The 24,271-nt window shown below is 46.6% G+C and overlaps 1 protein-coding gene across 3 annotated transcripts in view; it reads right to left on the minus strand.

The window, feature by feature from the left end:
• Nucleotides 1-24,271, minus strand: part of CSMD2 (CUB and Sushi multiple domains 2) — a 276,036-nt gene that overhangs the window by 138,958 nt on the left and 112,807 nt on the right. For 2 of the 3 annotated variants that reach the window (XM_077189434.1, XM_054648279.2), the window contains exons 7-10: nucleotides 16,846-16,958; nucleotides 8,319-8,396; nucleotides 1,145-1,232; nucleotides 79-203 (exon numbers count right to left, since the gene is read on the minus strand). In XM_077189434.1, coding sequence (XP_077045549.1) covers nucleotides 79-203; nucleotides 1,145-1,232; nucleotides 8,319-8,396; nucleotides 16,846-16,958 — 404 coding nt within the window. The remainder of the gene's footprint in view (nucleotides 1-78; nucleotides 204-1,144; nucleotides 1,233-8,318; nucleotides 8,397-16,845; nucleotides 16,959-24,271) is intronic. The other variant, XM_077189435.1, reaches the window with a different exon arrangement.

A 24,271-nucleotide genomic window follows, 5' to 3' on the forward strand; every position in this document is an offset into this window, starting at 1 on the left:
GATGGGTGATGGAAAAGGGACAGGAAGGAGCTGGGAATTCCTAAAAATCCCGAAATCCAGGCAGGCTGAGCCCCTCACCTCTGCAGACGGGCCGGTGGTCGCTCCAGGCCACGATGATGTCGCTGACTCTCTTGCAGGTGATGCTCTTGGAGCCCTGCAGGTCGTAGCCCTCGTTGCAGGAGAACTGGATGCTGGAGCCCAGCCTGGAGAGGGGACAGAGGGGACATCAGCCAGCTCCTGATGCCAGGATTTGGGGCCAGGGCCATCCCCTGGCCCTGCAGGCAGCAGGAAGGGAGGAGGGACCAGCTCTGCCTCCCCTCTGCTGTGTCTGCCCCAGGTGCTGATGCCCAAATCTCAATTTTTAGTGACATTTCAGTGGGAATTTCATCCACAGCTCTGAGAGAGGACATGCTCAGCGCTCTCATAAAGCGAAATAAAAATCTTCATCAGCTGCTGAGAGTTCTGCTCTTTGTTCTGTGGTTTGGATTCTGAGCTTTGCTGTTCCAGCTGCTTTGTTCACTGGGGTAACACAGTCCAGCCTGCAGCAGCTGGGAATTCATCCCATGGAATTTCGGGACTGCTGGGATTCCCTTTCCTCTGCCCTCTCTCCTTTGCTGGATTTGAGGAGAATGTGACAGACTGGGATTTGACTGAGAGACACTTTCCATGAGCAAAACAGCCCTGGGCAGCAAAATCAGATGAAATATTGATTCCCCACGGCCACCAGCAGCTGGGGCATCCCTGCAAAGGAAAACTGGGAACTGGAAAGGAACAGCAGCTCTGGTTTAAACTTTCTAAACCCCAATTAGCCGGCACCACACAGGCTCAGTGACAAGGAACCTCAGCCACCTCAAATTCTCTAAGGGCAGGGCCATGCTGAGGCTTGAGCTAATTTGAAAAGTGATTTTTTTTCTTCTGGCTGTTTCAGTTTTCCAGGGGAGGGATGACAGCACACAACCCGGATTGGGAAAGGATAAAAACACTGCAGGAGATCTTTGTGGAACAGCACACACAGGAAGGGTTTTACCCACGTGCTCCCCAAAACTGGGCAGGATTTTGGGAGGGGGGACAGAGCAAACAGAGCCTCCCACACAAGGAGCACACCCAGGAGCTCATGCACAGAACACACAGAAAATATTCTTACCTAAAATCGTTGCCTATCCTTTTGCCTCTCTCGGGAATCCCAGGGTCTGGACACAAATTATGTCCCTGGGACACACCAACCTGAGTTACTACAAAGCAAAAAACAGCACATACAGAGACAGAATAGCAAAAGGAACATTCTTGCAGCAGCTGGCTTGGTGGATGTGGCGAGAAAAATGGCAACTGGGAGCTCAGAAACCTCAATGTTTTATTCCACAAAAAAACAACAGCTTTGGAAACAAATATCCTGCTCAGTTTACAACCTGAGTATTTTCTAGGAAATGCCAGCTAGGGACACGGTTTTCCCTCCATTCCACTACAGAAATACCTCTGGAAAAAGCTGATTTTTGGGTATTTTTTCCATTCTGCTAGATGACACCAATCACAGACCCTGTTTGTTGTGACTAAAACTCCACCTGCCACCCTCCAAGGTGACCTCACAGCCCTCCAAACCCAGCCCAGCGTGCCAGGGAAAGAAAACAACTCCATGAAAAGGCAGGTGTGTGATCCCAGGGGGGGAAAACCAAGCACAGAACGAGAGGGAGAAAGGAGAGGGGGATGCAAGTCGAGGGTTTGAGAGCCAAGTCATTTAGTTGGAACATGGAGAAATTTATGGAGCAACCCGGATGCCAACAAACATGAAATCCATGGGGTGGTGGCCAGCACTGAAGAAAGCTCCCAGCTCCATCCTCCCCATTTCCAGCCCTCTCCAGCCTGCCTGAGGCACAAAGGAGGGTTCAGGACGGGGGAACCCGGGGGTCCCTCAGCCCTGGCACAATCCTGATTTCCAGGCTGAATTCCAGCACAGTCACAAGGGACAAAAGGGGGATTTTGCCACAGGAATTCGATGGGATTTGGTTTTCTTTGCACCCAAACCTACAGCACATTTCTCAGCCATGATGCTGAGCCACTGAAACCACCCCAATTTCCATCCCACCTCTGCCCAGCGCTGGATTACAGGGGAGGAAATCCCAATTTTATTCCAAGCACGGTGCCCCAAAGGCCACTGCCAGCAGGAGGGTGACACTGAGGTGACACCAGCCCCTTCCTCATGGCAGACAGAGGCCTCAGCAGCTGCAGCCCTGCAGGGGGAAGGGGAGAACCCAGGGGGAGAATCCATGGTGAAAATGCACCCACACCGGACACACACCAAGCCAAGACCAGCCAATATTTGGAATTAACCACTGGGGAATCCCTGGTGCATCCCCAAGTGCAGCTGCTCCTACAAGGAGGACACTTCCCAATTTTGCTGATCCCCAAAATATTCCATTCCTCAGCACTAACACTCATCTGATGCCCTTTGAGTTCTTTTCAGGAATTTCCTTTTTAAGGCCCATTTTTCCTCCCTTCCCACCGTGCTGGAGCAGGGATGGGGCTGGGACTGTCCCCATGGGATGCTTTGGTGCTCTCCTGTGTGTGTGGGAGGACACAGAGGTGACAGAGCCATGGATTCATGGAAAACACCCTCTGAGGGAGTGTTTCCCCATTTTCCATGTCCATTACCTGTCACAGACATATTTTATGAAAAATCCTTCCATTAGGATTTCATTAGAAGTTTCAGCTTCTCCACGTTTTGCTGCTTTGGAATGTGATTTGAAAATTGTTTACCCAGCATGTGAAATTGTTTTTATTTGATGACCAATGACAGCCACCTGTGTCGAGACTGTGAGCAGTCAAGATTTTATTATCTTTCCTTTCCAGCCTTCTGATGAAATTTTTTCTTCTATTCTTTAGTATAGTTTTAATATATGATTTTCTATTAATATAATATATATAATAAAATAATAAATCAGCCTTCTGAAACATGGAGTCAAGATTCTCATCTCTCCCCTCATCCTGGGACCCCTGTGAACAGCACCACAATAACCCCGGGTTAAGCTCAGGCAGCAGCACCAAAGCAGAATCCAGCATCCCTCCATTTTTTACAGCCCCAAACTTTGCTCTGCCTCTTTTCACAGGCCCAGAGGAGTCCAAATCAGCCCAGAGTGTGAAGGAAGGGAGCCCATGGGTTCAACTCCCAGCTCCTGACAGGGAAAGTTTGGCTGAACAAGGTCCCCAGGTGCCACCACCCTCCTTGGGTTCCTTCCCTGCTCCCAAAGGTGATGCCTGTGCACAGGCAGCTCCAAAAAAAAGGAAAATTCACCTCAGCATGAGGGACCCAAGGAGGGTTTTATGTCCCAAAGCCTTGTGGGAGGGAAGGAAAGTGCTCAAATTCCTGATTTTTCTCTGTAAAAACCCCCCTGACCACACACACCTGTAACAACCACACCCCAACATTGGGAGCTCTTCCTCAGAGGAAAAATCCCATTCCCACAGCAAATTCCTCCTCCCATGGTCAAACCAACCCCAGCCCACCCCTTGTGTACCCCCAGAGTGGGTCACTGCTGCCACACCCAGTGATTATTTCCCATATCAAATAAAAATGAAGCCTGGAATTCAAAATTTTGGGAAGAAACAACCCCAGATCCCCAGGAAAACAAAGGCCCCAGAGGAGAGTTTGTCACCCTCACTGCTGAGGTCTAAGCCCAGCTCATGCCTCGTTAGTGGAGATTCATTAACACCTAAAACCACCAGAAGATAAAGCAGAGAACAGGGAAGATAAAGCTGAGCAAGGGGGAGAGGGAAGATATCTCCATATCCTGGGAATTGGGGAATTTCTCTTTTAAGGAGAGTGAAAGAAAAGGAGGAGATGGATTAGATGCTCATTTACAGAAACTTTTGTTCTCCACCTTTTGTTTTGAACACACACAAACAGAACAGCCCCAAGGTTACAAACTGGATTTGTCATGCTGAGAATTTGCTGTGTTCCCCTTCCCAAAGTTTCACCTGGGCTGAGCCGTTCCCAAATAAAAAATCAGCATTACAAACTCAGAATTATGATTTTTTCTGCAGGGAAAATGAAATAAAACTCAAATAGAAAAAGAAATAAAACTCAGAAAAAGGAAGACGCTGTGACTGCCTCTGTAAATTTTCTAATATTCTGTTCTTAATACTAGGAAAAAAATTGTGATGAACTGCTCAATTTCTGTATTAAAAGCTCAGGAATTCTCTCCCCCAACCATGGGATTGGTTTTCAATCCCCTCATCCTCCTGATTTTTTCCATTTCTTTCTCCTCACGAATTCAGTGACAGCCAGTTCTGATGGTTCAGTTTGCCACTGGAATTCACTGTTCAAATCCTCTTTAGCTTTATTTCTCTTAATAAGCAAACTTCACTGACAGATTCCCAAGGGACAATTTCTCAGTGAATTTCAGAACTACAAAACAAAGCAGCATCTAAAGAAAAAAAAAAAAAACCTTTGACAAAGCCCCAGCATTTCTCAGCATGAGGAATCCAGTGAAAGGAGGTGAAGCTTTCTGGCAGGAGGGCTGGGAAGGACTGCAGCAGGAATTAGATGGTTTAAAGGGTTAATCTGAGTGGTCACACCAGGGAAATTCCATGCAAACTTCTGGGAGAGATCACAAAAACCAGGCCTGAGAGCTTGGAGCTGATTTTGGGGTGCAGGGTTCACCCCAATGAGGTCCTGCTGCGTTTCCAACCATCAAAGTTCCTTCAGCGCCCAAAAAATTAAGGATGAAGCAAATTCCACAACCTCAGTGACCCCAACCCAGACACTGAACGCTCCCAATTTTAGCAACACCGAGAGTGAAAAGGTCACAGCCAGGTCCTGACACTGGGAAAATCCAATCCCAGCTGGGAATGTTCCACCAGGAGAGCTCCAAACCCCAATTTTCCAGTTGGGAATGTTCCAAACCCCAATTTCCCAGTTGGGAATGTTCCACCAGGACAGCTCCAAATCCCAATTTATTTCCCAGCTGTGGAATGTTCCACCAGGAGAGCTCCAAATCCCAATTTCCCAGCTGGGAATGTTCCTCCAAGGGAGCTCCAAATCCCAATTTATTTCCCAGCTGGGAATGTTCCAAACCCCAATTTCCCAGCTGGGAATGCTCCACCAGGACAGCTCCAAACTTCAAATTTCCAGCTGGGAATGTTCCACCAGGAGAGCTCCAAACCCCAGTTTACCAGTTGGGAATGTTCCTCAAGGAGAGCTCCAAACCCCAATTTCCCAGCTGTGGAATGTTCCACCAGCAGAGCTCCGAATCCCAATTTATTTCCCAGCTGGGAATGTTCCAGAACAGCTCAGAAGGTGAAGCTTCACAAGCATTCCCAGAAGTGCAGAATTCCCAGAGCATTTCAGGCTGTCCCATCCAAGCCAAGCACAGCTTGTCCCCAAGCCCCAGGTGGCTCCTTGGTCTCACAGACACCTCCCCAAAATCCAGAAATTCCAACACACTTGGCTGACACCTAAAATCTGCTCAATCCACCCCAAAAATGACTTTGCAAAGCGGATTTTGACCGAGCTGGACACACACAGAACTTCCAGTCCTTCACCCAAGCCCTTCCAGGACTCCCCACAAGGCCCCAGGTGGTTCCTGTGTCCCACAGACACCTCCCCAAAACCCAGAAATTCCAACACACTTGGCTGACACCTAAAAACTGCTCAACCCACCCCAAAAAATGACTTTGCAAAGGAGATTTTGACCCAGCTGGACACACACACAGAAGTTCCTTCACCCAAGGCCTTCCAAGGCCCCTCCAGGTAGGCCTCACCCAAACACCACAAAACCCACTTGGATGCTTTTTTTTTAAATCCAAACCACCACAATTTTCCCACTGTGGGACCTGGAATATCCACATTTACATTCTGCTTTCAGTGCCAGAAACAACCTCCAAAATATGGCCTAAAATTTCAAACTATTTCTTCTACCTGCATTATTTGTCGCTCAGTATTATCTTCCCTCCAAAAGTGATTAAAGCAAGATTTCCAAATAATTTAACTGATGGTGAGCACAAAGCACTTAATTAAGATTTCAAACAAACACAATCCAGCACAACTGAGCACAAACAGCACCTCCCCCCAGAATTTTGTATTTTTATGGATTTTTTTTTTCCCTGCAATAACACAAGCAGCTGTTACATCACTACATTTTTCCTCCATTCAGCCACACCAAACACTCCAGGTTTAATCTGAGCAGGCAATCCCAAATCCAAAACCTGCAGGATTTAAGAGTGGATCCTTCCAGGGAGGATTTTAGGCCAGAGTACTTGGAAAGAAAACATTGCTGGTAGGAATAATCAAAAATAAAACAGGGACTTGAAGGCTGGACTTGATCATTTCCAGCCTTAACCATTTTAAGTTTCTGTGGCACAGCTTTAAGTGTCAGCAAGAGACATGAAAATTCCTGAATTTCTGGTATTTGAGCCAGAGCAGCTGGAAATTGCCCAGGAATAGGAAATTTCTTTACCCAACCTGTGGAATTATCTGTGATGCAAACTCAGCTCGTGGAGGTTTGGGAGCGCAGAGGGGCTCAACCAACCCTGCAAATCCAGCAGGGAACAGAGCAGAAAAAATCAAAATAAAAACCTGATTTTCCTGGTGCCATCTCCTTGGGAACCAGCGCTTCTGCAGCTGGGAATTCCCTGTGGGAGCAGAAGGCTCCAAAACAGGGACAAAATAGGGAAAATCCAGAGCTGATGGAGAGCAGGGCATGGGGAAGGAGCTGGAGGGTCACAAGGACCATGGAATGGGGCCACCATCCCCAATATTCCAGCACAACAACTTCCAGCCTGAGCTTCCTCAAGATCTGAGCTCCCATCTGGCAGCTCTGAGCCCCCTGGGATGGGATAAACCAGGCAAGGGGAATGAATTCCTATTTTCCCTCCTCAGAAGTGCAGGATCTGCTGGAAAGGGAATACAGCTGCTGTGTCCCCCTCACCTCAGTGCATTAAAAATGGGTAAAACTGCTCCAAAGGCCATTCCCAGGAAGGAGAAATGGGAATTTTGTGTATTGTTAACACCACGGTGCTTCATTAAATCAATGATTTCACTCCTTTCCCCAAAATTCCCCAAAATCCAGGGCAAAACTCCCCCCACTCCAAACACACCCCCTCTGTCTCCACATCCAGCCAGGGGGTTCCCAACTGGATTTTTCACTCAGATAAGGGCACTGGGAAGTTTATTCCAATAAATTCTTCCTGGCAAGGAATGTAACACCCAGCCAGGAACAGCTTGGACTCAATTTTAAAGGATAATTCCATTTAAAACTGAATTATTTTCCCCTGGATGTCCCCAGTGTTTTCTGCTCTGGAGATTTTGGGTTGTTTTTTACCTTTTTGGGCTTTGCTCCCAAAAAAACAGAGCCTGTAAAAATTCTTCTGGGAGCTGGGAGGGAAACTCTCCTTCCAGACAGACACTGAGGCACAATTCTGATCCAGTCCATGCCTTTTTCTGGATTTTGTACGCAAAATGCACCAATTCAGATCCAGTCCATGCATTTTTCTGAATTTTGTATGCAAAATCCACCCAGCTGAGCTGTGCAAATGCTCCTCTCTGATGGGGGTAATGGGCTGTGCAACAAAATGAGCAATTCCAGCTTCTCCCCTAAAATCCATTTGGAAAAATGCTCCATCCTGCTGCCATTTGAATCCACATAAAATATTAACTCCCAGTCTGATCCCTCCTGTTTCATTTCAGTAAGAGCCCAAGATTCAGGGACAAAAGCCGCAGGTTTTGCTCCTGATTTGGGAAGAACCTGATGGAAAACTGAAATATTTCCCACCTGCCCAAGGGAGGCACAGCAGTGACCCCAACGTTCTGCCCCTGACACACCAAGCACTCCACACAGCCTGAAAAATCAGCACTACAACCTGAAAAAATCAGCATCACAAACCCAGAATTATGATTTTTTTCTGCAGGGAAAACAAAATAAAACTCAAATAGAAAAAGGAAGACGCTGTGACTGCCTCTGCAAAATTTTCTGACATTCTGTTTTTAATGTTGTTCCTTATCCCTGCTCCTTATTTACAGCAATAACACCGATCCCAACCCCAATTTTCTTTGTTTTTCCCACTAAAAGGAGCCCAAAGCCACGACCCTGGAGCACAGAATCAACCAAATGCAGAAAATCCAACCCCTTGCACCCTTCCAGGAGTTAGTAAATGCTTGTGACCAGAGCACTGGGAGGAGGGAGTGATGCAGAAATGCAGAGGGAAGAGGGGAAAAGCACCCAAACTTTTCAGAGTGGCGAAGTTTTAGAGATTACTGGAAAGTCCAATGAAATGTTCCAGGAGATTGTTATCAAAAAGACAGTGAGGAAGAGCCAGGAAAAACTTACACACAGACGTCTTCTGGTTGTTGTCCTTGCTGGGCATGAGTTTCACCCCTCTGGACTTGAGCTCCATCTGCTTCTTGACTGCAGGGGTGGGAAACAAAGGAAAGATGAGGAAAAAGTTGAGCTGAGCTTCAGGGATTGTCCAGTTTGTATTTTAAAAATAAAAACGTGAATCACCCACATCCTGCATCCTTGCCTTTGGGATCAGCTTATCCTGACTGCTCAAAACCAGCAGGGGTTTGTTTTTCCATGCCAGGGCTTTGGAGAGGGATTTGTTTTCTATGTTAGGGCATTGGAGAGGTTTAATTTCAAAGTAAAAATGGGGTCCAACCCCTCCCCAATCCCTCTGTAACCCACTACAAATGGGAGACAGGCAAAAGGGAAGCTCTGAGGAGCTTCAGGGATGCTGAGAGGAAAATGCTAAGCTGGTTTCCCCCCAGTTTTTCTGGAATTTATCCCATGAACCCATTTACACAGCAGAGCCATTCCAGGGGAGCACTGAGAACCTAAAAAACGCAGAGCTGGTGTGAATAAACAGCAGGAAAACAGCAGGGAAAAGAAAATTAAACCCCATTACTGGCCTAGGGAAATAATCAGCTTGGAGCCCCACACCTGGGGGACTCCTCCCCAAGTGTGACCATTCCCTCCTGGCTGCAAACTTCCACCAGAAGAGGAGAAAAACCAGGCAAGGGAACAAGAACTCATCCATCTCCAAGGGCCCCATCCCTTTTCCCACACCAGGGAGCAGCAATTTGTTCTCCTGCTCTGGATTTGGCTGCTGCAGCCTCCACCCTCAGGGTTTGACACAAACCCCACCTGGCAGAACCATCTGGGAGCAGCACAAACACCTGGATTTGGGATCATTCCAGCCTCCAGAGGCAGGAATCGGGATAGAACAGCCTCTGCTGTGAGGAGCTGGGATAAAAGGGCAGGAATTGGGATAACGCAACAGGAATTGGGATAACTCATCCCTCACTGCAGGAATTGGGGTAATTCCAACAGGAATTGGGGTAATTTCAACAGGAATTGGGGTAATTCCAACAGGAATTGGGAATAACCCAGCCCTCACTGCAGGAATTGGGATTAAAAAATCTCCACTGCAGGATTTGGGATAACCCAACGGGAATTGGGATAATTCCAACAGGAATTGGGGATAACCCAGCCCTCACTGCAGAAATTGGGATAATTCCAACAGGAATTGGGATAATTCCAACAGGAACTGGGAATAACCCAGCCCTGCAGGATTTGGGATAACCCAACAGGAACTGGGATAATTCCAGCAGGATTTGGGATAACCCAGCCCTCACTGCAGGATTTGGGATAACCCAACAGGAACTGGGATAATTCCAAGAGGAATTGGCATAACCCAGCCTCCACTGCAGGATTTGGGATAACCCAACAGGAATTGGGATAATTCCAAGAGGAATTGGGATAACCCAACAGGAACTGGGATAATTCCAAGAGGAATTGGGATAACCCAGCCCTCACTGCAGGAATTGGGATAACCCAACAGAAATTGGGATAATTCCAAGAGGAATTGGGATAACCCAACAGGAACTGGGATAATTCCAAGAGGATTTGGGATAACCCAGCCCTCACTGCAGGAATTGGGATAACCCAACAGGAATTGGGATAATTCCAAGAGGAATTGGGATAACCCAACAGGAACTGGGATAATTCCAAGAGGATTTGGGATAACCCAGCCTCCACTGCAGGATTTGGGATAACCCAACAGGAACTGGGATAATTCCAAGAGGATTTGGGATAACCCAGCCCTCACTGCAGAAATTGGGATAACCCAACAGAAATTGGGATAATTCCAAGAGGATTTGGGATAACCCAGCCCTCACTGCAGAAATTGGGATAACCCAACAGGAACTGGGATAATTCCAAGGGGATTTGGGATAACCCAGCCTCCACTGCAGGAATTGGGATAACCCAACAGGAACTGGGATAATTCCAGCAGGAATTGGGATAATTCCAACAGGAACTGGGGTAACCCAGCCCCCACTGCAGGATTTGGGATAAAAGAGCCTCCACTGCAGGATTTGGGATAACCCAACAGGAATTGGGATAACTCAGTGTCCAAATCACTTTCTGGGAGCCTTTTCCTGACGAGCCAGCCCTTTATCCTTGGAGAAACCCACTTCAAACCCTTCTTCCTCATGTTCTTCATCTTGTCAGGCTTTCATCCCTAAATTAGCACATTGCTAAGACAAAGCTGTCAAGAAGAATTACCCATGTAACTAAAGAGGGGGTTTTTAATCGTGCTGGGGTGGTTTTTTTTTTGGGCTTAAAAAGGACCTGTTTGGAACAGCTGCTGCAGGAGGCTCAGACAGGGAGAGGCTCCTTGAAGCTCACCTGAGGTGCTGCTTTGAGAGGGATGCTGGGTGCAGCTTTTCACTCATCATTTCCTCACAGCTTTTGGCTTTCTCTTTAAATAAAGCAGCAAGAACTTCAAAAAAAATTCTAGCTGGAAAATATTCATGAGGAAAAGCTGCTGCTGCTCCTGTCTTCCTCAGCAGCTTCAATCTGTTCAGGGCAGCTGTCTTTTTTTATTAATTTAAGAAGGGAAAACTAATTAACAGCAGGCTGCTGTCAAAGCAAATCGAACTCTTTGTTTCTTTTTACTCCAAATTCACCTGCAAGTGCAGCAGGAGGAAGAAAAAGCAGCAGGGTTTGGGATGCCCCAAAGGTCCACGTGGATGGGAATCACAGGATATTTCCAGCCTGATCTCAAGGTTTTTAATAAATGTGATATCAATGGATCAAAAAAAAGGACTTGGGGCTGCTAAAACTCACATTTTTGGGGTAAAAAATCTATTTCTGCTTCAAATAAAATAGTGGCAGACATTCCTGTAGTGATTCTCCAGCTTTTTCCAAGCAAACACAGGGATAACCCCAAAATCCCACCCCAACATTCCCTCCCAGGCAATAAAACACAGGCAATTCCAAGTTTCCAAGGCTGAATTTGGATTTTGATTTGAATTTTCCAAGGATGTGGGTTGGGCCTCTGCAGTCTCTAAGCCTCTGCCCCGTGGTTGTGCTTTGGGGCACGAGCAGCTTCACAGAATAATCCCCATTTTGGTATTCTCCACAGCTCCCCAGCCCTCAGGGAATATTCCCCCTCTCCACACAAACAAAAGCTCAGCTCAGATGATTTGTGCCCCACAAAGAGGAATTCAGGGGCCAAGCAGAGCTTCCCAAGCATTGGTGAACCCCACCAGAGCTGATGGAGGCACCAGGGATGGGATGAGGCATCCTTGGGAACTCTTCCATCAGGACACAGCAGCCTGCAGGGATTTCTCCAGTGCTGAACATCCCAAACCCAGGAGAAGGCAGTGGAAGGTGCCAGGGGGTGCAATCAGAAGAATTTTAAGGTCTCTTCCAACCCAAACCATTCCAGGAATTCTCTGGCATGGGGAAATTCATAATCTGGATACAGCCAGGCTTGGAAAATTTTCAGGGACACATTTCTAACCAAGGCTCTCCCAGAGCCATCCCTGCCAGATCCCACCCAACAAACATCCCCCTCCAACCCCGTTCCTGATGGAAAACCTGGCTCCCAAACCCCTCAGCAATGAGAACAAGACACTCCTCAGTGAGCAGCAATCCCAAAATTCAGAGCCTGAGCTGCATCCCCAGGAAACATCTCCTCCCCTAATTGCACCGTGTCCCTTTCCAGGAGAATTGATAAAGATAAATTGGTGAAGATAAATTGATGAAGAGGGATCACTGCATCCTCTCCTCCTCATCCTTCATTTCGGAGCCCTAATGACGGAAGTCAGACTTTACAAATGACTCCATTTAGATCAGAACCAGGCACAGCAAAGCACCACTTGTTTTTGTGCCTTTTTAAAAAATTTAAACAAATAAGAACAATTCTCCCACTCCCTGCCCTCAAAAATCCTGTATTTGAAAATCTACTTTGTTTGTAAATTGGAATGTGGAGCAGTACTACAAAGGACTGTGTCAGGGTAATTGGATGAACAGAAACTCCTGTTTTCTGGAGGCTTTTGCTGCTCACACGTATCCAACTGATCTAATGGAATACTCAGCATCCTGTCAGATTTGAAAGATGACATTACAAAGCTCTGCCAGCATGGCAGGCAGGCCGGGCTGTTCCTTTCAAACCACTTCATGTTGCTCTAAATGAGGATTTAAGCAGAGCTTTATTTATTTTTAATTTGGAAAACAGTGTTTCAGCAAAAGCAACAGAAAAAAAAATCTATTCCATGAAGTTCTCCTTGTTGAGGGAATTGCTGTTAAATCCAGATCCTGCCTGGATCTCTTCTCCCTCCTGCTGGGATGGCTCAGGATGCTCACAGGGGTTTCTTGTTCTTGGAGGAGAAGCCCCCTCAAATGCAAGTCTTTGGAAAAATCCCTCTTTTGGCAGCTTGAGCAATGGATCTTTGGGAATCAGAGCCTGGATAAGCACTGGGATTATCCAGAATTGCCCAGGACACTCCACAGGTTGCATGGCAGGAGCCAAAAATCTGTTTGGAACCCGAGGGTGTGATCCAGGATGGGAAATGGAAGATCCAGGATGAGGAATGGAAGATCCAAGATGGGGAAATGGAAGATCCAAGATGAAAGGGAGAGGATCCAAGGTGAGGAATGGAAGATCCAAGATGAGGAATGGAAGATCCAAGACGGGGAAATGGAAGATCCAAGACGGGGAAATGGAAGATCCAAGACGGGGAAATGGAAGATCCAAAATGAGGGAATGGAAGACCCAAGATGAAAGGGAGAGGATCCAAGGTGAAAAGGAGAAGGTCCAGGATGAAAAGGAGAAGATCCAAGGTGAGGAATGGAAGATCAGGATGAAGAGTGGAAGATCCAAGATGAAAGGAGGAAGATCCAAGATAAGCAGTGGGACACACAAGAAGTGAAATGGAAGATCCAAGATGAAAAGGGGAAGATTGAAAATGAGGGGAAGATCTAAGATCAGGAGTGGGAGGTCCAGGATGAGCAATGGGAGAGGAGATAAGGATGAAGAGGGGAAGATCCAGGATAAAGAGCAGAAGATCCAAGATGAGAAATGGAAGATCCAGGATGAGAAATGGAAGATCCAGGATGAGAAATGGAAGATCCAGGATGAAGAGGGGGGAGGATCTGTCCAAACTGAAGCCAAACTGATCCATCCACGGGTAGAATCTCAAATCTACCCATGCACAGATCTGTAGCTCAAAGCCATGGATGGGGCTGGGAGCACCCTGGGATATTGGGAAGTCGCTGCCCATGGAAGGGGTGGATGGGGTTTAAACCCATTCCAAACCATTCCAAGATCCCCTGACTCCCTCACAAGCCATTGAAGCGTCTCTGGTGAGCAGCAGGGCTGTGCTGGGCTGGGCTGGAGCTCATCCCATTCATCTTCCTCCCGCAGGGAAGGGAAGCGGCCGGGGCGGGGAGATCGATAAGAGCTGCAATTACGTGTTGGTAACAATCAGCTCCAGAGCAATTAGGGAGCCAAGTTCTGCCATAAAACATGTGCAGAGAGGGGCAGCAGCAGCCAGGGCAGCATTCCCATCTCTCCAATTCCAGCCCTATCACCAGCCTTTTGCAGCTTTCCCAAAATCTTCTGATTTTATCAATTCCCACCTAGCCCCTCTGATGACCTGAGGTGCTGCCACCTCACCTGATTAAAAACTTCAAGATTATTTTCTTCCACCTTTTTTGAGGAGACAGGATGGGGAGGAAAATAAAAAATAGTTTTTAAAAATAATTGTATGGACACATTTCTCCCAGTCCCTTTCATTTCCTTACGTGGGGAATGGGGAAAAAAGCATTTGCAAAAAAATCAAGATTCACCTTAATGAAAGGAAAAAGGGAAATATTTAACTCTCCCAGGAAGGGAACAAAATGAATTTGCTGTGTTCAACAACAACAACAAAAAAACCGCTCTCCACAGCCTGATTGCATCTAACCTTGCTTTTACATTCCTAAAGTGATTTCCAAATGAGGGCACGGATTAGGGAGAGCAGAGAGGGAACAGACAGAGAAGGTGTTCTGCAAAACTCGGGATCAATTTAAACAAGCTGGAAGGGAAATTGTTTTCTTATAGATTATCAGCAAAGCCAGACCCTGTCCTAGGGGACCCAGGGGGTTCATAAATGATGTACAGACACGTCTTTAGAAAACAGACAGCAAATCAGAGCCACCCTAAAGCCTCCCCTTGCTTCTCCTGGACCATCCTGATTCAGCTCTCCTGATGAAAAATGCATTTCAGCTGCTGTGCTTGCTGTGGAATTACACGGCCTGTTTTGTAGGGATTTATCTCCAGTGAAATATTTATGGCCAGGCCAGGATGTGGAAAGGGTTACAGGGAGGTTTTTAAAGTATCAGCATCTCCTGTCCTACACATGCCACTGCCTGCAGACACCTTCCCTTCAGCCCTGGGAATCTTCACTGCTTGTTTTGCTGGGTTTTTAAGCATTGAAAGGCAGAAAGAAGCTGCCAAACTCCACAAAAACAGCAGGAAAAACGAGGGCAGGTCCCCTCTGGCAGCTGGGCCGAGGTCCTGTCCCGATTCCAGCTCAGGAATGGGGAGTTCAGTTCATTTTCCAACACTCCATCCCCAGTTCATCCCCTCTGCACATGAGAACCCCCTGGCATTCCTCTGAGCAGGGGAATGAGGACATTGATCCTGACTTTGCTGTGGAGGGAAAAGCCTGACTCAGACAGGTGCTTTGGAGGAAGCTGCAATCCTGACAGCCAGGGAAAGGCCATCCAAAGGAAAGCTGCTTTTTCCAGACATTCATGCTGCACAGCAACAACAAAAGGTTTTTTTCCCCTTGTTTAAAGTCCTTTTTTTTTTTCCCTTGCAGTTTAAAGTGATTTATAGGTTCAAGGAAAGCAGGGAAGTTAAATAATGATGTGGTTCATTCATTGAGGCCACGACAGCCCTGCTAAGAACAGCCTGGGAACACCCAAACGGGGCAGCTCTGTGGATTTATCCAAGGAAAATCCTCTCCCTCTCCCTTGACTCCTCTCCAGAGCTTTTTCCCAGCAAGGGCCTCTTGAGAGCAAACCTGCAGAGCTCCCCTGAGCCCAGCCTTGGGGTGGAATCAAATCATTCCTGCTCCTTCCCTGCTTCACTCCCCCATTCCTGGATCCTGCACCCACAGCCTCCTCTAAAAACATCACAGCAGTGGTGGGAACACTGCCAAGGAATCCACTCCACCCATTCTGGTCCAACCAGGAGCAGAATCTTCACTTCCAAAGGATCCCCTGTCCCTCAACAGCGTCTGAACATCCCCATCCCGAAATCTTTTTATCCCAATGCTGAATTCTGCCCTGTGAAGGTGGGGAAGGGCTGAGAGGGATTTCCCAGAGAAGCCCCTGGATCCCTGGGAGCATCCAAGGCCAGGCTGGAGGGGACCTGGAGCACGCTGGGACGGGGGAGATGTCACTGGATGGGCTCTAAGGTCCCTCCCAGCCCAAACCAGGCTAGGTTTTTCCATGAAAACCACACTTTGGGGGATAACAGCTGGAAAATAACAGCAGCAGGGCCGTGCAGGGAGGCAGCTGGGGATTCCTGGCTGGGGTTACTCTTAACTGGGGGCTGAGGGTTGTTTTTGACTTTGTTTGTGGTGTTGGAGCTCGTGTGGGGTTATCTCAAGGGGCAATTTGGGCTGTTTAGGGGGGGCAGGAAGCAGTTTAGCCTAAAATGCCAACTTTGGGAGTTGGAGATGAAGGTTTGAGTCCTTTCTTCCTGAAATGCTGGGGTAACTCTCAAAAGGGGTTTATGTTGTCATCTCATCACAGAGGTTCCGTGCTGTTGTCTCCTATCACAAAGGTTTCATACCTGCTTGGTGTTTCTCATGGGCATCTCCTCACAGCTCTGACTCTTTCCTCTTCACAAAGCAGCCACTGACTCCAGTTCCCTTCTCAACTACCCACCCCACTCTTTTATGGCATCTTCTGCTCATTGCTCATGTGGCCTGGTAAAGTCAGGCCTGCTCCTAATCTTTGATAATTGGCCCAGCTGCAGCTCCTTAGGGGCAAGGTTACTTTCTACACCACCTTTATTTTCTTATATTCTATCCCCCTTACAGGTTCAGTCTTCCATCTTTGGCTTAAAAGACCAATGTTCTTTGTACACCATCTTTATTTTCTTATATTCCATCCTCCTTACAGGTTCAGTCTTCAATCTTTGGCTTAAAAGACCAATGTTCTTTCTACACCACCTTTATTTTCTTATATTCCATCCCCCTACAGCTTCAGTCTTCAATCTTTGGCTTCCAAGATCAATGTTTTTATCAACTATTAGAGTTAATTAGAGTTGGAGTAGTTTGTGTTCTAGGGTGGCCACAAGGGGAAATAAAACCAGAATGATTGTGAAACAGGTGAACGAGGAAATCAAACTGGAACGATGGTGAAAGAGGTGGATGAGGAATGAGGAAATCAAACTGGAATGATTGTGAAACAGGTGAATGAGGAAATCAAACTGGAATGATGGTGAAACAGGTGAAAGAAGCTGCTTGGGGTGGGTGAGGCCAGGCCAGGGCATTTATTTCTCCTTTCTTACCTTGGTACTGGGCACTGAAGCCCTTCTGCCTGTGGTTGCCATCGGAGGTGAAGTGCAGCCTCAGCCAATTTTTACTGCTGATCACAGGGGCGGGCAAATTCATCCCAGTGAACCTGCAGGAGAGCAAAGCAGCACAGCCACGTCAGGACCCGGCAGTGAGGCCCCAAACCCACCTCTCCAGGCCATCCTCCTCCCCCAGGAGTCTGGGGACTCCTCTGTGGGTACCACACAGCCAGGGACAGCCCCCTCCCCGCTCCAGGGCTGCCCCCAGCCCCGCATTCCTGCTGGGATTCCCAGCTGAGAGCTCCATGTTTGTAATTAGAGAAGTTCCCAGTCCTTTTTCCTAAAGCAAAGAACATTTCCAAGCTCATCTCTTCACGTTTGGTTAACCCCACTCTGAAATCTATTTATTTTAACTCAGGAAGGGAAAGGATGGCAAGAACCTCTTAATTTTGTAATTTATTTATGACCAATCCCAACCTGAGGAAGATTCCAGCCAGGATCAGAGGTGCAGCAGCCCTGCATATCTGTTCATAATTTTATTTCCATTTTAAAAGACGATGTTGCTTGCTTCATTTAACTCCAGCTCACAATTCCTGGCTGAGTTTTGTCCCAAACCAAGTTTTAGACTGGAACAACACCTCAGACTCAGACTGAGACCCACAATGGTGACATTCACCATGGTGGGGACACCAATGCTCTCTCTGTTCCTGCTAATGAAAGTTAATTACTTTAATCCCCAATTATCGCTTATTTAAAAATTACTGCCATTTCAACAACCAGTATTGGCATTCCAACACCTTTTATTGGCATCCAACACCTTTTATTGCCATTTCAATTCCCATTTTTGCCATTCCTACACCCATTTTTGACATCCCAACACCCCCTGCTTCTTTTAACGAAGGCAAAAGCATCCTGGGAATCTGTTCCATCCAGAGGGTTATTTCAGGTTTGATTATTAAACATTTTTTAGCAGCAGATCTGACAGCCCATGGAGCACCTGAGGAGTCCTTCAGCCACCCAGGCCCATCCAGAAATGACCTCAGCTCCTCCAGGGGGGAGCCAGGCTGGAAGTGGCAGCGTTAATTAATGGCATCCCTGTGCTCCCAGTCCCTTAATGAGCTGGCAGGGTGATTAGTGCATAACTAAACCACCCACAGTACCATCCAAACCCTGGATTATCCCGTGCCTGGATCCCGCAGCGCTCTAGGATGATTTAAGCCTGGGATTTAAGGTTGCTCCCAATCATTTCTCCATGGATTGTCTCCATCTCTGTTCCCAGCCCTTTCAGGAGGGTGAGGTGGAGCAGAAGTGGATCCTCTGTGGCTTTTCGCCATCCTTGGGGAACTCCAAGGCAGCTGAACCCATTGGATTGGAAACTTTCTCAAAGAACTGAGTTCAAACAAACAGATTTGGGGCCGAGATCAAACATGGGATGCCCCAAACCCATCCTGAGGAAGTTCTCCTGGCTGGTTGTTATGACAACACCCTTAAATTTAATGCTCTCATCCCTCAAGGGCCCTTTCATTGTTCATTCTGCAGCAGCAAACCCCTCAGAAATAATCTTTAGCTATGCAGAGCCAAATTTCCCTTTCACAGCTGTAGTTCAACTGCCTGAGATAAAAACCAGACAGCAGTGAACCAAAGCTGCCTGGATGAGGTTCAGCTTCTCCTGTCCCCCATCCCTGGTTTTGGTTTTGATCAGCACATCCTTGAAGGGTGGATTCATCCCAAACCTGAGATGTTTTTCCCTTGTTTTTCCTCCACATTAAACAAAATTCCTCTATTCAAAACAGGGAGGGGTAAATGCCATCAAAACTCCTCTTTTTGAGAAAAAAAGCACTGAAGTGAGGCCTTCTCAACTCTTTTATTTCTTTCCTTGCTCTCTCACTTCCCACCGAATCCAGGCATGAAATATTTATCCCATTCCCTCCCCTGGCACAATTAGTATGGCTGTACATGGCTGGCACTGATTACTCTGCATTCAGGTCCCATTATCTATTTACAATCCCAATTCCTGCTTTAATTTGTTTCCACGCAGTGAGGAAGAAAAGGAAGGGGGGAAAAAAAAAAAATCAATCAAGTGTCACAAAGTGAGGCAGAAGCACTGGAGGAGCAGGAGGAGATGTTTGCACACGGATTTGGAGCACCCTGAAATTTGATTATCAGCAATCTGGCCATTAGTTCTTCTTAAATGGACCCAAATAAGATGAGAATTCCTGGTGTGGATGCTGCAAACCCAGTGCAGGAGTCAAAGGCACGACTAAAGGCAGGGATTCCATCTGAAATCCTGTTATTTCAGGAGAAATATGTGGAGATGATGGATTTAAATATGAATTTGAAGGAGCCAGAATCAGGGTGCAGTCAAACACCAGCTCCAAATAAAAGCAAAGCACATCACTGGGGATGTTTCATCTTTTTTTTTTCCCCCCCCAGAACTGATTTTGTTGATTTATTTAACCTCTCTGTTCATTTAATCTCTGTTTTGACACCCCTTGGATCTCTGCAGATAATTCCCAAGATCAGCCAGGCTGGGTCCTGGCTCCTCCTGGAGCCTCCACCACAAATTCTGGGTGAAATCTCTGAAATTTCATCTTCCTGGAGCTCAGATCCATCTTTTCCTTCCCTGGCTGTGCTTAACCCAACAGTGAGACCCACTGGAGTGGCTGGGAGGAGGAGGAGGAGGAGGAGGAGGAGGAGATGATAAGGGGAGATCCCAGCAGCTTTTCCATGGATGGAGGAGCCAAGGGGAGATCCCAACGGTTTTTCCATGGATGGAGGAATTAAGGGGAGATCCCAACAGTTTTTCCATGGATGGAGGAGCCAAGGGAGATCTCAGCAGCTCTTCCATGGATGGAAGAGTCAAAGGGAGATCCCAGCAGCATCTCCAGGCAAGGAGGAACCAAGGGGAGATCCCAGCAGCTTTTCCATGGATGGAGGAACCAAAGGGAGATTCCAGGAGCTTTTCCATGGATGGAGGAGCCAAGGGGAGATCCCAGCAGCTTTTCCATGGATGGAGGAATTAAGGGGAGATCCCAACAGTTTTTCCATGGATGGAGGAATTAAGGGGAGATCCCAACAGTTTTTCCATGGATGGAGGAGCCAAGGGGAGATCTCAGCAGCTCTTCCATGGATGGAGGAACCAAAGGGAGATCCCAGCAGCATCTCCATGGATGGAGGAGCCAAGGGGAGATTCCAGGAGCTTTTCCATGGATGGAGGAATTAAGGGGAGATCCCAACAGTTTTTCCATTGATGGAGGAGTCAAGGGGAGATCCCAGCAGCATCTCCATGGATGGAAGAGTCAAGGCTGGCAGTCAACACGAAATCCAAGGAGAAGAACACACCTGGATCATCCCTGGAATGTCCCAGGAGAGGCTGGAGCAGCTGGGATAATGGAATGTGTCCCTGCCCATGGATGGGCTGGCCCTGGATGGGATTTAAGGCCCTTCCCAACCCAAACCATTCTGGAATTCCACCACCCACAACTGGTTGCTCAGTTTAACCAGAATTGTTGAGGGCACAGAACTGAGCCCAACCCAAATTTCACTCTGAGCTCCATCCCCAGCTCAGCCAGGGGTTTGTGTCCCTTTCCAGCTTTTATTCCACTGATTTCCTGCCAATTCTGACTCATTTCCCTCTCACTACAACTCAGGGACACCTCTCAGCAGCTCTTCATCTCCCTGTGTATTATTATTCACTTCACCTGTATTTTTAACTTTTCATCCAAACCTCTCCTGAAATTATCAGGAGAGCTGTACCATTAATTCTGAACATCTTATTTGAGCTTGTCTGCTCTCTTAAACAAAATATACTTAAGCACCTCTAGACCTCATTTCTGGGTCGCAGGAGACTTCTCCTCACTGTGGACTTTTACAAGGCAAATGAATCATTAGATCAGTTATTGTTCCTCCTCTGCTGCACCTTCACTCTGCTCCAGAGCCTGCAGGTGCCTCAGGAAGGGCAGGGACAGACCCCACACCACTCCCACACCTCGGGGAGAGCAGCCTGGCTCGTGGAACTCCTCTGCTTGTAGGGGATTGTGTAAAAAACCACCCTGCAAACGAGGCAAAGGAACCGGTGGGAGCAGCCAGGGGTCCCCCTTGGAAGGAGGTGCCCCCTCCAGGCCTCCCCTCCTTCCCTGGAATGTTTTAAGGCTGGAATTCCTCACTGGGATGTTTTTAAGACCCATCTTAACCCCAAGGACAGATTTAAACAAGAGTTTTCCCTGCAGGAAGAGCAGTGCGCTCCTCATTCCCCAAAAACAATGGGAATTACAAGGCCTGAGCACCCTTTCCATGAGGAAATTCCTCCTGCTTAAGTGTATTTTGTTTAAGAGAGCAGGCAAGCTCAGCTAAGATGCTCATTAATTAATTAATGGCACAATACGAGGTCAGGCCTTGGAGCTGCCCAGGGAGGTTTGGAGCTCCCATCCCTGGATGTGGCTGGGGACAAGAACTGGTGACAAACTGGGGCTGGGTGACCTTGGAGAGCTTTTCCAACCTCAATTATCCTGGAAAGGAAAACAGGTTCTTCCTCCTCCGGCGCCATTGCTGCAGCCACAGGGAGACCTTTGTGCTCCTGGCAATTAAAATAATCAAATAATGAATCCCACCCTCGCTGCTAATTACCCCAATTGAAAGAAGCCAAGTGACAGAAGCAAAGCCCTTCCCACACGCTCCCAGCCTGAAACCAGAGCTTGGTTCCAGTCACACCACAGCGAGGTGACAAACACGATTAGATGGATTCCATTCAGAGCCAGCCGCCCCTAATTCAGCACAACAGAATGCAACTGAGGCTCTCTAACGCTCAGCATTGCAAATCCTCCCCCCCGAACCTGCTACAGCTTTATTAGAATTTCCTCTGAAGCTGGGATATCAGAGCTGCAGAGATTGTTTTCCCCGGGCAGGCAGGGGGAGATGTGCTGATAAGGAGCGGGGCTGTGTTTATCAGCAGATAAATAACAACCAGCCCTCCGTGCAGGGCAGCCTCACTCCCGGCTTTGTCACCCTAACAATGCACTTAAATTCCATTAAACCCGGAGTTTTACTGCCAAACTGAGCCTGGGGAGGCAGGGAGGGTGCTGGGAAGGGTGAAAGTTTGACAAGAAAGTCTCACAGATGTGTGTGTGCTTAGCAGAAAGATTTTTAAATGTAGAATCTGAAGAAGGAGTAGAAATTAAAGCAAGTTTTGATATAGAAGGAAAGAATTGCTGAGCCAGTCTGACTGGATAACCAAGGAGGCAAAGGGGGTGTGAGTTATTATGAGGGGTTTTTATGGCTTAGAGCAAAGGATAAACCCACCCCAAACAAGAAGATGTTTGTACCAAGCAGAAAGAGAGCACAGGCAAACAAGGCAGCAAATGTGGCAAGGAGAAAAAAGGTCTCAGAATGCAAGAAAACTGAATAACAACTTCTAGCTCAAACTGTAATGTACTGACTGTTAGTGATTGGAGAACAGTAACATGAATATGGTAATTATAGCAGTTATGATAGGCTATAGATAAAAGTTCAGGTATAGATTGGTTCTGCTGTGTTGAGATGCTCAGCAAAGAAAAGTATAGAATGCATTGTGACCTAAAGAAAAGTCTAGAATGCAATGTAACCTAAACTAAGGGTGTCCAGGCCTGCCTGCAGCTGGAGCTGACAGCTGTGGGCACAGCTCTGTCACCCATGACCCTGGACTGCTGGAACCTCTTGGATATGACAGGAATGGTGGATTTGTCTTTCCAAACCAGCTCTGGGTCTGCTGGGAGATCAAACCAGCACTGGGAGATAAAAGAAACCATGGGAAGGATTCCACTGATTGGTGAATGGAAAAAGAGATTTGATTGTACAAATAAACTTTAGGTTTGCTGAGAAATGAAATTGGACATTGAGAGATGAAAGAAACAATGGGGAAGAAAAAGCCCTAAATTCCATGAGAATTAAAAATTAAAAAAGAGAGCTGTACATTAGAGGGGAATCTTTGGGATCAGGTGTTGTGGGGAGTCTGAACCTCTCAAGTACCTCAGAAATGGGGAAAAACCCCTAAATTCCATAGGAATTAAAAATTAAAAGGCAGGGTTGTACATTAGAGGGGAATCTTTGGGATCAGGTGTTCTGGGAAGTCTGAACCTCTCAAGTACTTCAGAAATGGGGAAGGAGAGAAGGGAAATGCAGCTGGGAAATTGGGATAAAAAGGAGGCTGCATCCTCTTTTTAGACACCCCAGGGGGATGCCCCATGGCCTCTGCCTTGATTGGAATAAAGTTCCAGGACTCCTCTGTCTCCTTTTTGGCCACAAACCTCTGGTGTTTGTGGGTGGATTTTCCTAACAGATACAATAAACTGCATTTTGAAGAGAAACCTGGATCCCACATCCCTCGTTCCGGCTCTTACAGGAAGGTGTGGGGGATGTTTCAGCCCAGCAGAATCTGCAGAGGGAGCCCAAGAAGCTGCAAAGGAGATCTCGGAGCTGCATCCTGGCGCTTTTCCAGCTCACCGGGCACAGAAGTTGCTCCCTCTGGGGACCGGAGCACAATGAGGTCACCTCAGCTGAGCTCCAGACACGCGGCCGGGGCTGAGCTGATCCCGGCTGCCCCCAGGATGGCACTTTAATAATGGAGCAGCCTCGCTGGAAGCGACAAACGCGCTGGAAGTGACCCTGCCTGGTGGCAGCTCTGTCGGGTTAAGGCCTTTTCTGACCTAGAGATGGGGCAGCTGAGAGGGCTTTGAAAAAGCTTTTATTCCGTTCTCAGTCTCATTTAAAAAGTAAGACAATGCAAGTGTTACAATTCATGCTATCACAATCAATAACCAGCTATTTCCTAGTCACAATATACACTATAAATATTTATATATATAGTATATATACATAAATAATATATACTATAAATATATATTATATATAATATATTATATATATACTATATTATATATACTATATATATTTATAGTATATATTACTATATAGTTAAGAAATATTCACAGTCTATATTACTATAATATATATAATATATAATATATAATATATAATATATAATATATAATATATAATATATAATATATAATATATAATATGTAATATATATAGTGTATATAGTATATATAGTATATATTATATATTATATATATTACATTACTATAATATATAATACTATATATTACTATATACTATAATACTACTAATACTACTACTAGTAATACTACTATATTATTACTATAATAATACTATAAATATTTCTTAGCTATCAACTTTTACCACACCATACTACAAATACCTTAAAACTCATAATCTATAATTACCCTTCATAAATCCTAATGCAATAAATCTTTTATAATTCCATTTCTCCAAAGTATCTCATCTTTTTTAACAAGACCGTCCTTTAGAACTTGTTTCTAATTCCATTTCTCTCTCAACGTCTATCCTGTTCCAGAACATTTCTAAA

This window comes from Agelaius phoeniceus, chromosome 22 (genome assembly GCF_051311805.1).
Source record: "Agelaius phoeniceus isolate bAgePho1 chromosome 22, bAgePho1.hap1, whole genome shotgun sequence".
Taxonomy (NCBI): Eukaryota; Metazoa; Chordata; class Aves; order Passeriformes; family Icteridae; genus Agelaius; species Agelaius phoeniceus.